A 19,493-nucleotide genomic window follows, 5' to 3' on the forward strand; every position below is an offset into this window, starting at 1 on the left:
TGCCAGGCAGTAGCAAAGTGCAAAGAGTCCTGATTTTTTTATATATATAAAAAATGGGCTTTGTGGTTCTGGGTCTAATCTTATCTTTTTCTAAAATTCATTTACAGTGGACGCTCAGGTTTCGAAAGTGATCTGTGCGGTAGGCACGTTCGCAACGTGTAGCATCTGCAACCTGCAGCGCCGTGTCTGCGCACGCGCAGGTTGCGATTCGGTGCTTCTGTGCATGTTCAAAGCATGACTTAGTAGTTCTGCGCATGCGCGAGCGCTGAAACCTGGAAGTAACCCATTCCGGTACTTCCAGGTTTTGGTGCGTCCGTAACCGGAAAACACACAGCCTGAAGCGTCTGTAACTGGAGGTATGACTGTATTGGTGTGTGTGTTTTTCTTTTTATAAAGCTCCCAAAGAAGAAAATAAAATAAAATTGGGATTAAGGAGATTTTTCAGGATGGTGGGGTTTGTGTGTGTGCTATGTCCCGTTGTTGTGGTACTGGTGGCGCGCACTCTTCTTCTGACAGGAAATGCTTGAGGGGGGAGGAAACACACAAAAAATGTGGGTTTGAAGAGGGTCAGTTGTGGGTAAGTGAGAAAAGTCCCTATTTGAGGAATATTAGAGGGTATGAGTTTCTTGTGCACAGATGGCAGGAAACTCTCCAAAGTCGACTGAACAGTTGTTAGGTCACACAAGCTAACCAAACAAGTGAAAAATATGGTATATGCTTTGATAGATGACCTACATGTGAAGAGATGTGAAAACTGCAAAAGAGAGAGCTTTAGCCTTGGATTCAGACAGAAACCAAGCATTGGTCCGATTCTCTCTCCAGCTTGCTGCTTTTCTTTTGACTCGCATCACTGCAAATTTCAGCTCAGGATTTGTCCTTCTGCCTAAGGGGTCCCACCCATTTTCCAGTCTCAAGCCAATTCCTTTGTTCCACTTAATGGACCATCACCCAGGTGATCACCCGCTCAGGAAGCTAGCCTGGCTTATATTTAAACACTTGCTGGATCCAGGGGTTAGAAGGGTCTTGGCATGCAGCCTACTTCCCCCCATTCCCCCCAAAAACCTCACAGCACTACTATTGTTGCCTTGAAAAGTCCATTCATGCTAACACACTTTCCTCTCTTAACCAACAGGAAAGAATTGGTACCTGGTGCATTTGGACCTCACAGTGACAGATGTAAATGACAACGTCCCTGAATGGGTCATGGAGCCTTTCCCTTACCTAGCAACTGTTTCCCCTAAAGCTGCAGCAGGCACAAAAGTGTACAAGCTCTTGGCTAAGGATCAAGATGAAGATGAAAATGGAGCCATTGAATATTTTCTGGTAGAAGGTAAATGCAGCTTCTAAAAGCACAGGTGGAGTGTTTCTGTGTGGATTTGTGTATTCTACCCCTCCTTCCTGTCTCACTCTGTACTTGGTGGGGCTATTTTGGTATTTATTTCTACAACACCATTCTGATCAAAACTGGTCAAATTAACTATTATTTAAAGACAGTGGAGACTGGTGCCGATTGGGACCGGAAGGGTAAAAAGCAGGGAGGCCAACAGCAGGTGGCGCCAGAGACAAAGACAGGCAGATGCAACAGGAAGCCCCATATTCTCCACTTTCCTGCTGAGTTCTACAAAAGCAACACTAAGAGGAGAAAGAGGAAGCTGACAGTCACTGCCACCCCCAAGGCCAGGCTTCCTCAACCTCGGCCCTCCAGATGTTTTGAGACTACAGTTCCCATCATCCCTGACCACTGGTCCTGCTAGCTAGGGTTCATGGGAGTTGTAGGCCAAAAACACCGGGAGGGCCGAGGTTGAGGAAACCTGACCAAGACTAATTGTTAGTAAGGATGCAGGCAGCTGGTGGGCTGGTTGAGGGCAGACTGAACTTCAGGGAGTCTTGTTCACCCAAAGGGGTGAATGAGAGGGAGGGGCTGTAGGTCAGTTGGAGAGCACCTGCTTTGCGTCCAGAAGGTCCCAGGTGCAATCTGTTTCACCTGTAGTTAAATGCATCTCAAGCTTCTCTGGGAAGGACCCCAGCAGATTGGCTCAGCAGGAACATTTGGACCCACTGGCCTTGCTGCCACCTCACCCCTTCTGGAAGGAAGCCATGACTCATCTGTTGGGATGTCAGCCTTTGCCTCACCATGCCATCTGCTGCTGACTCCCATCCACCTCCTTGAACTAACCAGGAGCCACTTACAAGCTGTTAAGAAACTTGATTTCTCCTCCCCTTCCACCCCGAGTTCCTGGTTATGTCAGAACGTTCAAGCGGACATTTGCAGCTAAGAGGTGGAGATAGCTCCTGTGGTTATATGTCCCTATCCAGCCCCTTCCTCCCAAAGGAGCTCCACCCCCAAGAGATTGAAAGCATGGGTGAGGCTTAATGTTAAACCAGCTACCCACTTCAAAACATGAATCTGTTGACCACGGTCCCGGACACAATTGTTGTTTTTTTGCTCCTTCGCAGGTGGAGAGAACAGATTTGAAGTGGAAAAAGATACCGGCTGGATCAAAACAACTGGTTTGCCTCTGGTGAAGGAGAGGGAATATTTGCTGACTGTGCTGGCAGCTGACAAACCAGGGCGCCAGGGCTCCCCTGCCTCAGTGTCTGTAGTTGCCGGACGTCGAGCGCCGCAGTTTGCCAACACGTCGTACTCCGTTTACGTCCCTGAAAATCTGCCACTGGGAGAACCGTGAGTGCCAAACTTGTGATGAAGGATGTGTCCTGCACCTTTAATGGCATTTTGAGAACAGGCCTCTTCAGTTAGCTTTCTATCAGAGAGAAAGGAAGTTTAAGTTCAGCTGATGTGTGCTGCTTGTTAATAAATTATGAGTCCTAAATTACTATATTGAATTGGGGAACTCCTTACAGAAGACAACACAAGCAGGAGGTCGATTGGTTTAATCAAAAGGTTGAATAGTGCAAACAGAAAACCTCAAGGCACAGAAAATCAGCTAATAAAGTTCCATAATTTTGTTGTAGCTGAAACTGAGCTGCGTCTAAGGAACAGATGGGGACAGGAATACTGGAAGTAGAGACACATACAGTAGTTGGCACATCCAGGCAGCTGCTGTGCCCCAGAGCTGTGATAAGTTGCAGAAGGTTAGACTACATGATCCCTGGTACCCCTCCCAATACTACATTTCTATTATTCTAAGTGCCACTTGTACCAGTGCCCACCCTGAGCCCCTCATGCTTGTTGGCTGAGCAGCCATTTTAATTTCCCACAATGCCCCAAAATGACACTTTTTCCAGGGGACTGTGGGGAATAAAATAATTGACACGTAGCCATTGTTGTTTAGTAAATCTCCTGACCTGGAGGCCCTTGAAACTACAGATAGTACCCCATTTTGTGTGTGTGTATGAAGGGGGGAAGAGGCCAAAACCAAAAGAAGCAGATGTCCCCCTCAGTCTGAATTCTCCTTCCACCCCTCAATTAATGAGTCAGTTTTGCTCAGTTATATCCCTGCTAAGTCAATGAGGCCTTTGGAAGTGTCACTGTTAGTGGCCCCCACTTGGTTCAGACACACAACTTGTATCCCGCAAGAGCTGTAAGTTCAGTATTGTGGGCCAATTTCTATGGAAGCCCCTCCTGGGTAAAGAGCCTTTTGAACTTCTGGCAGTCTACAAAAGACCTTTTGATTTCAGGATTCCAATTTTATGGTTAGTTTAAGCAGATTTCATCTTCATTGCATCATTTCAGCCCTACTGTACAGTGCTTAAAGCCTACGGTATTAAAGCGGTATATAAATTGTTGAAAGAAAAGGAAACATTAAAACATACTGAACATAATGAACATTAAAACATATCGAACTTCTCTGGCTTTCAAATGACGCCTTGTCAGCGCAAATGGGTTGAGTGGTTGTAGGAGGCCTCCCCATTGAACTGAGCCGACGGATTGCACTTGCCTGCTCACATGAGGTGATATACTATATAGCAACTCATCCTCTTTTCAGGATAAGAACTATTATAATCCTGCCAGATGTAGGGCTTGACCCATTAAAGTCTAGGAGACTCCCATGTACTTTGCTGAACTTTGGAGCTCATCTGACAATCTGTCATAATTTAGTGCATGTGTTATCGGATTAAACTTAAATGGTTTACTATCCGATTTACTGCCCCTGCATTCTAAGAACCATGTTTTCTTGCTGAAGCTGCCTCGAAAGCAAAACCAAAAATTGGCCACCATGGGATCGGCTCTTCTGTCGTGCTTCTTCATTAGGTGCACAGCGAGCATGTGTTTGCGGGAAGAGTGTGATCCTTTACTAAATCTGCTTGAAGATCATCTGGATGTCTGGAGCTTCTCAAACGTGTATACATTTATTATACCAGCATGAAACTAGATTTTGATGGGATGCTCCCGGGCGATTCTGGCTGTACTAAAAAGCCCCAAATATTGAATTGGGGTAGGGAACCTTTTTCCCCTGTTGACCTCCTATGAAAAGGGTCAATTGTGGTCTGGAGCTGATGGTGTATGGAGGCGGAACCACTGGTGGGAAGAGTTTGCAGCACTGCAGGGATGCTCTGTGCCATCCCATCTCTCTTTCTCTGTGTATGCCCACCTGTGCCCTCTTTTCTGCCTGGAAGTGTCCCCCCCCCCCCGCACCGCTTGACACAAGCGCCAATGGATTGATTGCAGGGGGATTACACTCTCCATGTCTCCACCCGTTCCTCCCTCGTTTTCCCACCCACCCCTTTGACATAAGTCTGAATGGACTGGGAAGTAAAATACAAAGGGGATCTCTCCCTTTATCCCCGGAGGAAGACCCAGAAGACCCAAGAGAGGTGGATAGATCAGCTGCTTTCTTGTACAACAACTCCCAAGGAGCTGACATTGAGCCCAAGACCAAACTTAAAGACTTCTACTGTTGCTATATGCTTGTTAGGAGTGGTTAGTTAGCAGCAGGCCTCTTATTTACCTGTTGAAATGGTAATGTGTAGAAATCTGAAAGTATTTCCCTGCGCCCCACCACCCTAGAGATAGCACGCAGGGCAATGTATTTGGCACTGGATGCCAAACTGAAGACTTAGTTCTTCAACAATAACTGAGCTATGCTGCAAGTCAATAATGTGTCATTTTTGTGTGTGTATGTTATCAAGAAAAACAAGAAGAAAACCCATTTTTTTGCCATGATTGTTCAGCCTGTCATGCGTAAGAAAACAACTAAGGCTGCAATGAAGCAGGCTGCGAAAATGCATTCCTAATGCAGTTTCCCAGCAAGTAATCCTGATGGCTTTTGAAAGCTTTCCATCGTCGTCCTCCCAGTCATTTTGTTTCCTCGTCTTCCACACACATTGAGCTTGAGAGCATGGGAAGAAGAAGAAAAAAAAGACACAATACATCCCCAGCCATATAAAAGGCAATGGAAAGCAATTACATTATGACAAACCGTAATAAAGAAGAGTGACGATCCAAACAATTTTAATTCACAGTTCCGTTACCAGCAAGGACAGCACGAAACACCCTCTGATAGCAGCAACAGCCAAGCGTGCTCTTTTCAGGCGCTTTAGAGGGAGGCGTGATGCCCTGTGGCTGCACCTCCATTCATGGATGAGAGGGGTCTCTCAATGGCTACTAGCCGTGATGGCTATGCTGTGCCCTCCACAATTGGAGGCAGCAATGCTTCTGAATACCAGTTGCTGGAAATGGCAGGTGGGGAGAGGGCTCTTGTGCTCAGGTCCTACTCGTGGGTTTCCCATAGGAATCTGGTTGTGAAAACAGGATGATGGTGGGTCATTGGCCTGATCCAGCAGGCTCTTCTTATGTCCTTACAGCTATCCAGTGTCAAGGCCAGGTGGCCACTTTGCCCTGAGCACAGCAGGATGCCCAGGAGCAGGGCCCCCAGGTTACCAATAAGCTTTTGGGGAACGAGCCCCATTTTGGGCAAAGAGATTGCTGCACTGCAGTGGGCTGGACTAGATGACCCTTGTGGTCCCTCCCAGCTCTACAATTATATGATTCCAGGCCTGTTCTCCATCCCTGGTAAACTCAGCCAGGGACAATCAGTGCTGCTCTTGCCTTGCACAGCTCTGATTCCTCACCTTTTTGGAGTTCCATCCTGGGTTGTGTTCCTTAGTTATACTGAGTATAGGTTCACACCATACATTTAAAGCAAACAATTTCCCCCAAAGAATACTGGGAATTGTAGTTTGTTAAGGGTGCTGGGAACTGTAGCCCTTTGAGGGGGAAAACTACAGTTCCCAGGATTGTTTCTTTGGGGGGAGGGGAAGCTGTGTGTTTTAAGCTGGATGTGCTTCACACGTTTGGTGTGGATCTAGAAGCGATGTGATGTTCCATAATTATATGAAGGTTATGGACCACCGGTATGAAATTTACGGCATGTAGTGCCTTAAAAGAAAACATTATGAAAATGATGTACAGGTGGTACATGACCCCAGTCAAACTGGCAAAGATATACCATTTGTCTGACAATAAATGTTGGAAATGTAAGGAGGCTGAAGGAACATTCTTTCACCTTTGGTGGACATGCCCGAGGGTGAAGGCTTTTTGGGAAATGATTTATAACGAGTTGAAAAAGGTATTTAAGTATACCTTTCATAAGAAACCAGAAGCCTTTCTTTTGGGCATTGTGGGCCAGAGAGTGTTAAAGAAAGATAGAACTTTCTTTTTATATGCAACCACAGCAGCAAGAATCCTTATAGCCAAATATTGGAAGGCACAGGAGCTACCCACACTGGAAGAGTGGCACACGCAACTGATGGATTACATGGAACTGGCTGAAATGACTGGCAGAATCCGAGACCTGGGGGAAGAGGCAGTGGAAGAGGACTGGAAAAAATTTAAGGACTACTTACAAAAACATTTTAAGTTATATGAATGTTGAGAATTTGCTAAGTCATGAGAAAAACAGGCTTCAGTATTGAGATTTGTAAATGACTGAAACTAAGTTACGACTGAGAAAAGCTTAATTTTTAGAGTAAATAATTAGATGAAAATACAAAAACACACGAAACAAGGTTTTAATTTGCTGTTGATTTTTATTGTAAAGAATGCAGGGATGGAGGATGTGGGGAAGTCCAGTTGATGTTGAAAAAAGATTGGAAAAACTGAATTTTATTCTATTTTATTTTGTAAAAAAAAAAAAAAAAAAAGCTTTTGTTGTGTTACTGACGATGTATTGATGTTGTATTTTGACCCTGGAAAACAAAGCAATAAAAAATATTTTTTTTTAAAAAAAACATAATTATATGAAATTTTTGTCCATTGCTTCCCAACAGGTGTTTCCAAAGTGGAGCGGCATCATATGAAAATGTTAGAAACCGACTTCCTCTTGCGCTGTTCATTGTTGATTTCTTTTAACCTTTTCCAGGTTCCTGACCGTGTCCGCTTTGTCACATCAAAACAAGTCCCTGAGCTACAGCCTCTTAACTAATCCGAATGGCCTGTTCGGCATTAACCAGGGGACAGGGGACATCTACTTCAGCCGAAATCTGGATTACGAGAATGGTCAGCACCAGTACCTCCTCCTGGTTCAAGCAAGAGAAAACCAGGGACAGCTCAGCAGCACTGTTGAGGTCAGCAACCCTTAACAGCAATGCACATTCAATTCTCCGCTCCAGTCATTCCCTCTGTTTCCAGTGTCCCAAGCTGTGAGAGTGCCATTGCTGATTTAGCCAGGACAGCATTGCTTACGCACAATAGGGAGGTGCCAGCAGCCTGGGGGGGGGGGGAAATACTGAAGTTTGCCAAAGTACAAACAAACTTAAGAGATGGGGGGAGGAGCAACAGCAAACAACAACAACAACCCAATGAGAGAACTAACTGTGTCCAGTGGCTGTGCAATGCAATTTGGTGTGGCGGCGGGTGGGGGTGGGGGCAAATGGAATGGAGTGGCTGGAATACTGAACTGGTGAGTTTTCATGAGGCTTTTGTTTACAAAAAATCCAGTAAGTGCTGCAGAAGCATGGAGGACTGAATCTAAAGTGGGGGGGGGGGGGGAATGAGAAACCGAGAGAACTGTAGTTGAACAGGTTTTTCCATCCCTGTTTGAAAACGACTTTTCAAAAAGAAACTCGCTGAAAAATATTGGAGGAGCTTGAGGGAAATCCTAACATCTTACATTACAAACTGCGGATACTCAGTAGCAGCAGTGGCCAGCGTGGTAGGATGTGGAGCCACGAAGCTGCCCTCTTGACAGTGGGGTGGCTGCAGTGAGTTGGGGAGCTGTGCAGACGCACAAGAGGAGCCAATCCACTTTTCGTGCTGCTAAACACTCCCTTGCCTTGTCCTTTTTCTAGGTTTGGGTTGTGATCACAGACGTGAACGACTGTGCCCCAGAATTCCAGCAGTCGATCTACACCAAAGACAACGTCCCCGAAACCGTGACTGTAACAACTGCACTTTTACAAGGTTTGCAAAAGATTTTCACAATTTGTTGTCAGACTTGCCCCTCGACTCACCTGGAATCCTCGAGAGCCATCATTGCCATTGCCATTACCTGGTTAAAGCACCGACCAGGTACAGCCAATGGCCGTACTCTCCAGGTCATGTCACCCAACAGATCCCATAACTGCTGATGGCAGGAGCTGGACCCTTAGCAACCCCTTAGCTCCCTCTGTTGTACCAATGAATTGATGGATCCATGGTTTGATTTCCGTATGAGGTTTCTTCTTACAACTTCCTCTGCCTCTGTATATTTGGTCAGCTCTTATCCTTCTGCAGTCCCTCTCGTGTGTGTTATTGGATAGGACGTTTTCAACATATGCATCTTGAAGGCTGAAGATTACATCAGCTTCACACATACTTAGGAAAAAACACACAGCTGTGCATATGGCAACTGCCCAAATGAAGCCACCTCAATGTAGTTGTTATTTATTTACACGAAAGACACCATGCGTTTTTTTCTGCCCCCTACCTCATTTAATCCCCACAACAGCCCTGTGTGGTAGGTTAGACTGAGAGACCATGACTGGCCCAAGGCCACCCAGTGAGCTTCCTGGCTGAGTAGGGGTTTGATTCCTGGTCTCTCCCAGGACTCAGTCTGACACTAACCACTACATCACACTGTCTCTCATGGCCTTTGTGCCTTTGGACAACTTCATTGCTGAGCATGGAGTATGTCTGATAAAGGCCCCAGGCCTAGCTTGCAGTCCACAGAACTTGCAGAGCCAGCATGATGTAGCCTTAACTCTGTTATTAAACCAGCATCTTGGTTTTTTTGTTTTTAAATCCTTGAATATAATCTTTTGCAAGCAAAAAATCCTGAAAGGTCTCCTCCCTCCCCACGCTTTGCCCCAACAGTGTCAGCCCATGACTGTGATTCTGAAGAAAATGCAGAAATCATCTATTACACCCTGAGCTCAGAGTTCAGCATTTCCAGTCACGGCACCATCTTCCCAGCCACAGAGCTGGATTACGAGCGTCCTAATCACCTGTATGAGTTCGTAATCATGGCGGTAGATAAAGGAGAGCCCCCAAGAACTGGGACAGCGACGGTCAGGATCCGCCTCTCAAACATCAATGACGAAGTTCCCAGGTTCTCACAAACAATGTAAGTATACGCCCCTTGTTGTTGTTGTTGATGATGCTTCAGATGTCGTTTGATTAGTACCATATCGGAGTTTCCATGCGATGATTGCGGCATCCTGGTGGTGTTTGATCATCCCCAGGTCATTGTGTGGAATGAGGTGAGATTTTGGGGGTGCCAGTAATAGCTGTCTGTTCCCACTGGGATTGATTCATGTGGTCCCTTATAAGCCAACCCTTCCTCAAGATCAGGGGTCAGCAAGATTTATCTTGCCTGGGCCAGATCGGTTCTACAGAGATCCCTCCATGGGCTGGATTGTTTGGGCCCCCACGATTTTCGGTGTCTGGATCATGGCTGGCTGGGCAGACACTGCTATGGTGGGGATGAGGGTTTAAAATGCTGAACAGTCACCCACCAGGAAGCATTTTACAGTGTTCCCTATACAGGTGCTGCAGTATTTCAACCCATTATTTGTTGATTTATTTGCTTCACTGGCTCTGCATTTGTTGCGGCTGTTTCAAATGCAACACAATTCTTAACACAAAAAGTTCTGTCTGTGAAATGGTTTCTGCTGCTCTTATTACCTTTTTACCTTTAAGTTTTGATTTTAGTTAAGTTGCCTCATGGATGTTTAAAAAAGCAAGGTTGGCATTCAGGTATTTTAAAGCATGGTGAGCAAATCATAGGAGTGGAAGCGTCGTGTGTGATGCTCCGTACCCCCAAATAAATCAACCTTGTAAATAAGCCAACCCAAGTTGCTAGTCTGCTAAGAGACCATTCACTCGCCTTCACGGAACTCTTGGTCACCTGTGGCTTCCAGGTGACTTGTTAAATACAAGGATGTATATACACAGTATGCATACATATCAATAGGATGCCCTATGACAGAGGGGTTTAAAAAAATCATGGATAGGAGAACCCATAGCCCTCCAGATGTTGTTGGACTACGATAGCGATCACTCCTGACTATTGGCCATTCTGGAATTAAAATTCATTAACACTCAAGCTCTTGTGCTCCAATCCTGCTTGCTGGTTTTCCCCAGGCAGCTGTGAGAACAGGATGCTGCACTAAATGAACCACTGGCCTGATCCAGCAGGCTCTTCTTAGGTTCTTAACACCTGGAGGGATACACTTCTCTTTTGCATAGCGTCCTTTCTTTTTCCTGAATGGGGAAGTGAATGGGGATGTCTTTTCTTACTGTCTTTCCGCTGCATTTAGCACTCGAGATTTGATTCCCTTTAACCCTGTTTCCAAGTAACCACACTTAACATCATGCGCTTTGACAGCTATCGGAGTTTCGTTTCGGAGGATGCAGGTCCAAACACGCTCATAGCTACGGTTCATGCCATAGACCCTGATGGAGATGGTGTTGCTTACAGCATTACTGGAGGCAATCAAAAGGGAAACTTCATTATCGACCCTCAGAAGGGTAAATATGTAATTTCTGCATCTTAGATCTTTGGTTCCTATATAGATTTTTGGCTCCTAGATGTTGCATGTGATTAGAGGTGGGGGCAGAGCTTGTGTCTAAGCTGTTATAGTTATTCATGTGTGTTTAAAACACAGGTACATCATGTCTATTGCATCCTAGTCACTGGTTTCCTTGCTGTTGGGAATTGCTTCTCATCTGAGTGTTGAACTCATAGCATTTCCCTGCCGATCTTAATGACTGATCTCATAGCATTCCCTATAACAGAAAGCAGGAATATGTGTCTTCTTGACTTACATTGCTCGAGGATTTCATTTGGTCCTTGCATTTAAGCAAACTGACCTAAGTCATGCTTGCCAGATGAATGTATGGATTTGGAATGCAGTTATTCTTTGGTTTAATGCTTCTCTGAACTTTGCAATGCACTTCTTGGCTTAAAAAAATAATCAAACATGCTTATATAAATGTGTATTTAAGATTAAAATGAGTTCAAAAATGCAAATTTTAATGATAAAATGTGGTAGTTCTTACTTGGAGTAACTGATGACTTTTCCTGATGTGGCTCCAGTCAAACTCTTCGCCTGCCTTTCTGGACTCTCCTGAGCCAGGGAGCTAATGAGAAGTAAATAAGATGCCACAGATCTGTCCTTCTCATCTTTGATACGTCTTATGGGTTCACTAACCATAAAAAATTAATTTTTTTATGCAACTAGTGCTTTTGCAATATTAATGCTCCAGATCTGAATATATTTCAGAAGCCGGAAACAGATGCCATCAAACGATGGTACAAGGAATTGACTCAAACATCTTCCTGTAGAGATGGCAGTTTTCCACTCCCCTTTATGGCTTGCTTTATGTTACAAATGCTTAGTGGCCTCATAATGCCACAGGTGTTAAGGTAAAACTGCCAGTGATGCAAACTATCCCACTGATGTTTACGCCATTTAATCGCTGCAGTTCTACCACCAAGAAACTGGTGCCGCATAGTTCTCTTATGCTGAAAGATTTGGCAACTGAATACCACTTTTTTCTTTTGGCTGGCCTTCCTCAGCTGGGTGCCCTCCATATATTGGTCATATTGACTGGGTCTGATGTGAGTTGTAGTTCATAACATTTGGAGGGGCAGCAGATTGGGAAAGCTGAGCTAGACAACAGAATCGATGATGGGTCGAACTCCAAAACTGGGGATGGGTGGAATTTAAACACTAGATTTTGAGTCGAAAAACACCCTCCCCCGGCAAAGAATTCATCTCAGATTAGAGATGACACCAGGAACTGTGGGAAATGGCACCACCATGATTCCAGTATTCCTTTGATGTTACAGTGCTCATCTACAGCAGGACCCAGGGATGCCAGGAGCAACTTTTTCAGTAGTTCCCCATTTCCCTGTATTAAGGATGCCAAAGAATTCCCACAAAACCAGGAACAGGAGTGGAAGTTTCCCATTCCTGCATATTTCAGCCATATCCGGAACAGAAATCAACCCCGCAGATACATTTGATATTCACTTTTGTTGTTGGTTTCAGTCCACAAAGGACATGCCACTGATGGCCTCCTGCACTTTGTATTCCATTTCCTTTGCATTCAAATGAATGGTGTGGAAATGGAATAATGGTAACATCACTAATTCTGTGGAATTTCATCACAGCCATCAGCAAGATAAATAAGGGTTTTTTTGTCAGAAGCCGAACTGCAGCAGAACAGAGACAGTACTGCATGCCGTGATTAAGGGGCAGAATGGAAACTGGTTCCTTCTTACATCTATAGCCTTCTTACATCTATAGCCTGTGTGTGCAGCAGTATCCCAGCCCCCAAACCCTGACACACCAGCTCTGACAAGCCTTTCCCACTACCTCCTGCTGGGTGGGGTCTCTGCGGCATGTACTAGTGGACTGATTTGTTCCAAACCCAACACAGAATTCACTTTTTGTTTTAACTTCTGGAAGATGTTTCCTCACAAATGAGGTGATGCTGAATTATTGGCTCATGATTGACCTGCAAAATAAGCACATAAATGTGCATTACAATTAAAAAGAGATGGTGAAGAATTGCACCCACTGGAGTTAGGTTTTATTTTATGAAATCTCAAGCCATACTAAATCTGCTTGTCCTCAAGGTGCCATAGCAAATTTTATTTTGCAGGAAATTAACACATTTCCTCTGTTGGACAGTTTGCTTGGTTGCCAATTGTAGTTTTCTAGCCTTTGTGGAGATGGCCTTAGCATATATCCATCTTTTCTGTAACAGGTGTGAATTCTGTCTTGATTTTTGACTTTGTTACCCCCTGCTTGGTCAGACTCCCCAACATCTATGCTGTCTCCTTAGGCAGTTTTATTTTAATATAGCGCTGTCAATGACAATTTGCTTGATACCCTGAAATGCCAAGGTGAAGCTAAGACACATGTCAAAATACAATCAGTGAAGGCGAAGGCATTTGCAAGGGGAAGTGAGTGGCACTTGTCATCTTCATAACCGTCCATTTGCAAACGACACTTCTTATTACATCGGATAAATAAAAGACATGATGGGATGGTGTTGGGACAGGAATGAATGACATCTGTTCACTGCAGCTTTTTAAATAGCTGAAGTTTGCTTTGCTTTTTAAAACAAACTTGTATTTCTGATTTTGCCAGCCCTCATATGACCCATAAGGTTGCTGCAGCCCAAGGCCCAGTGGAACAGAAGCTCCTCACAGCAACTGTCAGCTTTGCTCTTTAAAGACCGGCAGAGGGTCAGAATGCAAATACAATATACCCGAAAAATTGCTGCAGGACTCAGATCGGGGACCTCCCCCCCCCCCGAAATCATGTTCTCATTCAAACAGTAGTGGGCATTTTGTCCCTCTGTCTGAAACACGGTGGTGGTACAATTTTAGGGAAAGGACTGGGGCAAACCAGTTTAGCTTGTTTCTAGTGTGTTTCTAGCCTGTGTGGTGTTAAGAGCGGTAGACTCATAATCTGGTGAACCAGGTTCGCGTCCCCGCTCCTCCACATGCAGCTGCTGGGTGACCTTGGGCTAGTCACACTTCTCTGAAGTCTCTCAGCCCCACTCACCTCACAGAGTGTTTGTTGTGGGGGAGGAAGGGAAAGGAGAATGTTAGCCGCTTTGAGACTCCTTCGGGTAGTGATAAAGCGGGATATCAAATCCAAACTCCTCCTCCTCCTCCTCCTCCTCCTCCTCCTCTTCTTCTTCTAGGATAGTGGGAGTACTTAAGGGGGATAACTGCAGTGGCAGCAGATATTTTGGGTTTCTTATTTTATTTTTTACAGTTTAAAAATGGCATTAGTTCAATCAATCAATCAATCAATCAATCAATCAATCAGTGGATCTATAATATAAGTAAATATTATACTCTGCACATAGAAAGTTAGTGTTTCAAGGATAGGGTTCAGCTAGAAGTTGTGCAAGGAAGTATTTTCATACACAAGGGGAGCATTCAAACGAGTTATTCCCTCGCCCTCTCCAGCTAGAGTTGGTTTGGTCTGGCAAGAGCTATACTGCATAATTCTGCTGGACACGATTACCTGATATAGCTAATCATTTGGAATTTTGGCATGGCATGAAGCTACTGTTTTTGAAATTCAAACATTTGGCATAACAGCTTTAAAAGGTGTTCTAGGATTGATTTATATCCTACCCTTCCTCCGGGTTGTTCAGTGCATGGTTTCCGACAATACTTCTGCAAAAGAGAGCGACTGGCTCAGAGTCACTCTGGCAGCTTCATGGCTGAGCATAGATTTGCACCCAGGTCTGCCTTTTCCAAATCCAGTACCCTGTGACCTCACCAGCAGTTACAACAGCAAAATACATTCTGATTCCGAACTGTCCTCCCTTTGAAATCTTTCACAGGGTTAATCCGTCTTCGCTCAAGCCCACTTCCTAGGCTACAGGGTCCCGAGTATGTCCTCAACATCACGGCTACAGATGACAATGCCTCTGGTGGACCTCACTCTCTTACAAGCACTGCTTTGGTCATTGTGCATGTGGATGATGTCAATAACAACAAACCTGTGTTCCAGAAGGTAAACAGGCTGCCTTGCGTCATGTCAAATACTTGGAGAGAGCAACTATGAACCCCCTTCTGTTTTGGCACACAGCATTCACGAAGAGCTAAGAGTGTAGCTCCAATGAACTTTACAGTGGTACCTTGGGTTAAGAACTTAATTCGTTCTGGAGGTCCGTTCTTAACCTGAAACTGTTCTTAACCTGAAGCACCACTTTAGCTCATGGGGCCTCCCACTGCCGCCGTGCCGCCAGAGCACGATTTCTGTTCTCATCCTGAAGCAAAGTTCTTAACCCAAGGTACTATTTCTGGGTTAGCGAAGTCTGTAACCTGAAGCATCTGTAACTTGAAGCATCTGTAACCCGAGGTACCACTGTATATTGGTGGGAGGGGGGAGCATGTAAAGTTTTCTTTCACACCCTGTGGTGGCCCCGGTGCAGGGCTGGAGGCCCGTACCTGCTGTTTACATTACCAAATAAATAAATAAATAAATAAATAAAAGTTCCCATACTTTTCAAAAGATCACGGTCCTCCCCGTGGTTTCTGCATCAGATCTCCTGCTCAAGGACAAAACTATGCAGCTGAGATCATGATAGTTTGACCCTTATTTGTTGAGTGATTGGAGTTGATTGCCAATATTCTGGATTTTGCAGTGTATGTCAAGTTGTATGTAAGCGTGTCTTTGCATTATTATCATTGTCCTTATTTTTGCCAGTGCCAGCATTATCGTGAGCATGCCTCTGTGCTGGAAAACCAGCCAGTGGGAACCTTCGTGCTGCAAGTGGAGGCAACAGACGCAGATGAAGGGTCCAATGGCCAAGTGAAGTATGGCTTGATGCACAGAGAGGGGACTCTCCCTGCTTTTAATATCCACCCTGACACAGGTAAAGCCATTGTGTTGCAGCTTCATTGGGCCTAGTGAGAATACAGAGGTGCCAGGTGACCGGGCCTTTAAAGGATAAAGTTATCAAGCTGAAAAATCCACAGACAGGCAGGAATGGAAGCATCTGTCAATTTTGCTTCTCTCACTTCCTTATTTTTCCAATCTTAACATTCAGCTCTCCATAAGTTTCTGCAGCAATTTGCACTTAGGAAAAAAAATCTACATGAAAATTATTCAGCATTTTAGTGTGAATTTCTCCTAATAAACACGTTTTTGTATGCCGCTGTGCCAGATGTGCACATTTTTTTGCAAGAAATTTCCCCTAATATAATGCAGTTTTGTATGTACTTTTCACTATCTTACTTATCTCTGCAAACATTTCTCTGATAGATGCATTTTTGTAAATATTGCTTGGAGAACTGCATAGCAAAATTCAAATAAGTGCTAATTTTGAAGGAAGTCTGTGTTTTGGAAAGTGTAGGTTTGATAAATTCAGCTTTAGGTTGGTGCCTTTAGTGTGAACAACCAATGTGTCCCCCCCCCCAAAATGAGCAGCTTTTTGAGTTCTTCAGAAGGTTACACATAGCAGATGGTAGTGGAAAGATGGGGTCAGATATTATTTGATGTTGAAATTTATGTTTAGTCACAGTCTTTAGGTTAAAATGGTTGGTGATAATAAAGGTATTACCCAGTTGTGGAGTTTGGATTTTTTCTAGTGGACCGACAGTCATTTACATTTGCCCTGTAATAGTTTACTATTTACCTAAAGATACTCCTGCTGAGTTGCAGGTGAGCAGGCTGCATCTCTGTATCTCACTGATGGGTTGTAGATAGGGGTGAGGGAGAAATTCACTTCGGTTCACATTTTGATGCAGACCTACCCAATTCCCACTTCCTGTAACAATATGTGAACTGAACTGCAGCTAGCTTTCCAAAATTCACACTTCTCTGAATTTTGTGGTGCGGTTCTCCAAGTGAATGTGTACAAAAATGTGTATGTTCAGGAAAAGTCTGCATAAAATGCTTACATTTGTTGAAACAGCGTACAAAATTGTATGTTGCATTTTAAATTATTGTAACCTGCACTGGTACCTTTTAAGGCAGGAATCTCCAAAGTCAGTTTCGGGGGCCTAATCCGGCCTGCCGGTTGGTTTAATCCGGTCCCTGTGACAGTTTATTTCCTTTGGTAAAATCTCCCCAAAAGCTCAACAACAAAAAAGGTCAACAACTTTGGTCGGCCCTCGCACATGTTCACTTAATCAAATCTGGCCCTCTTTGGAAAAAGTTTGGGCACCCCTGTAGGTGAAGAACAGGGATGATGATGATGATAACGACAATGTTATGATGATGATGATGATGATAACGACAATGTTGTGATGATGATGATGATGAAGAAGAAGAATTCGCTTGGGAAAATATGCAGATAAGGCAACATTGCAAACAAAAATGTGCACATTAGGAGAAATTTGTACTGAAATGCTAGTGAATTTTCATGTATCTTTTTTTAAAAAAAGAAAATAGCAAGTTGATATGGAAATATGGCAAACTGAACTTATAGATGGGGGAAATGAGAAACAGAGAGGAAAGGACATTTACAGATGTAGATGAGTTTTAGTTCAGTTTACATCTTTCTTCCAGCACTCAATAACTGAAACTGCAAGAAAAAACAGCGGGCAGTAAACCCTCCTGCTTCTTCCCTCATCTCAGTCCTTGGTTAAATACACAGTATTGAATTATTTCTGCTTGTGGTCTTATTTTCAGGCATCTTGACAACACTTCAGATATTTGACCGGGAGAAGCAGCGAGAGCATCCTATTACTGTGACAGCCACGGACCAGGCGGCCGAGCCCCTCATTGGGATCTGCCAGATCAACGTTGTGGTCTCGGATGTGAATGACAACAGCCCCAGATTTGAAAACACTCATTATGAATGTAATTGCGAATCCTTGGATAGCGTTTCAGTTCCCCCGATCGCAAGCTTACCTGAGGTCTAAGATTTATTGTGTGTGTTTCTGGTTTGGTTTTCATATGTTTCCCCCATCCCCACCCCGCTTCCTACAGATGAATTGTCACTTATTCCTTTTTAAATTGGTTACGTTACCGCTAATTTAATATCCTGCTTTTCAGCCATAAAGGCTCCTGAAGATAAGCAGCTACATACAAATGCAACATTGCAAATACAAGCGATACAAATGATACAAATTCAAAATATTTCAGAAACCCATCCATGTCCCTGCCTTAACAAAAATGTTAAAGAGAATACAATAATACTTAAGCAGCATTTTTGCCTTATAAGAGTCCCAGGTGTGTGTGTGGGGGGGGGGGGGAAGCAGGTGGGGGAGCTGGTGTCCCTGGATGGTTCCAGCAATTGCTCTCCTCTCCGCTTACTGTGATCTACATACTTAACTTAGGACTATTATATATAGGGAAACAATAGCAGAGCAGAATGCTCTGCTACAGCAGTGTTTCCCAAACGTTTTTGGGCAACGGCACACCTGTTTACCGGAAAAAAATCTCGCGGCACACCACCATTAAAGCCCCGCCCCGTGACGTCAGCGCGCAGCGTCACGCCGGGAGGGACGCACAAAAGTGAAAGTTTTTTCCCTTCCCCTTGCCGGGGTGGGAGGAGGCAGCAGAGCGAGGGACTGAGGGACGGCGGCAGCTGAGGCGGCGGCGATAGCGGGCGGAGGAGGAGCCGTCGCCGGGAGTTGCTGCTGCTGCTGTTGCTGCTGCTGCCCGGACATGCCGGCCTCCTCCTCCTCCGCTGTCTCGCAAGCAACCCACCCTCCCCCCGCTTCCCCAGACCGTCTCCCCCCCCCACCGCCGTGTCCCCTACCTGTGCTGCAGCCCCACTAGCCCCAGCGTGATCACATGGGGCACGTCCAGCTCCGTGGGCCACAGGCCGGAGGCGATGCACCCGAACACGCCGCACTCCTCCCGAATCCCCAGCTCCTCGAATTCCATGGTGCCCGAGCGAACACGTGTTGTTGTCAGCGCAGCTGCTTCTGTTATTGCCGCTGCTGCCTCCTGCCGCCGCCGCCGCCTGGGTTTGAGGGGGGGGGGGCGGAGGAGGAGGAGAAGGAGGCGGCGGCCTCAGAGGCGCGAGTTCCTCTCCGCGCCCACCCCTTGCGCCCGCCTCATTTACATGCATACATTACGAAGGGGCGAAATTCCCCGCCTCGGGGCTGCTCCGCGTGGTGGAGTTGGTTTCCCCACCCCAGAGGAGCAGAGCAAGAGAGGTCGCCTTCGGGGCGGGGGGGGCTACTTTGTATCTGCCTTTGGACACAAGTTAGCTCCCGCTCGCTCTTTCTCTCTCCCCACAAGTTAACTTTGTTTCCCTCTCTCTTTCTCTCTGCGCGCGCGCGCTTCTGAGAGCGAGTTTTGCCCAGTGGCTCCGAGAGTGTAAACGGCTGGCTGAAGTGCTGAGGAGACCGCGAAGGGCGGAGGGAGCTGGGCTTCGCGCGCGACGGAAGGGGTTATTCCCCCCCCCCTTATGGAAACGGGGTTTGAGGGAATAAGGGGTAGGGAGGAGACTTCGGTTTTTGCGCGACTGAGCAGGGGAAGGGGGCGTCGGCGGGCGCTCGCCTCAGATTGGAGAAACGCTACCAAAGGGTTGTGAGCGGGGGTGTGTGTTAAAAACATCCCTCCCTCCGTGGGTGGAGGAAAGGGGGCTGGGAGGCAGGATGTGGCCCCGGCGG

General features: G+C 45.5%; 1 protein-coding gene across 1 annotated transcript in view; it reads left to right on the top strand.

The window, feature by feature from the left end:
- The window catches only part of LOC114602932 (neural-cadherin-like), a 94,133-nt gene that overhangs the window by 31,864 nt on the left and 42,776 nt on the right, over positions 1-19,493 (top strand). Inside the window, exons 2-10 of the mRNA XM_028741663.2 lie at positions 1,133-1,330; positions 2,458-2,683; positions 7,323-7,527; positions 8,251-8,362; positions 9,254-9,503; positions 10,767-10,909; positions 14,759-14,931; positions 15,628-15,796; positions 17,557-17,727. Coding sequence (XP_028597496.2) covers positions 1,133-1,330; positions 2,458-2,683; positions 7,323-7,527; positions 8,251-8,362; positions 9,254-9,503; positions 10,767-10,909; positions 14,759-14,931; positions 15,628-15,796; positions 17,557-17,727 — 1,647 coding nt within the window. The remainder of the gene's footprint in view (positions 1-1,132; positions 1,331-2,457; positions 2,684-7,322; positions 7,528-8,250; positions 8,363-9,253; positions 9,504-10,766; positions 10,910-14,758; positions 14,932-15,627; positions 15,797-17,556; positions 17,728-19,493) is intronic.

The sequence above is a fragment of the Podarcis muralis genome, chromosome 7 (assembly GCF_964188315.1).
Source record: "Podarcis muralis chromosome 7, rPodMur119.hap1.1, whole genome shotgun sequence".
In the NCBI taxonomy this organism is placed as follows: domain Eukaryota; kingdom Metazoa; phylum Chordata; class Lepidosauria; order Squamata; family Lacertidae; genus Podarcis; species Podarcis muralis.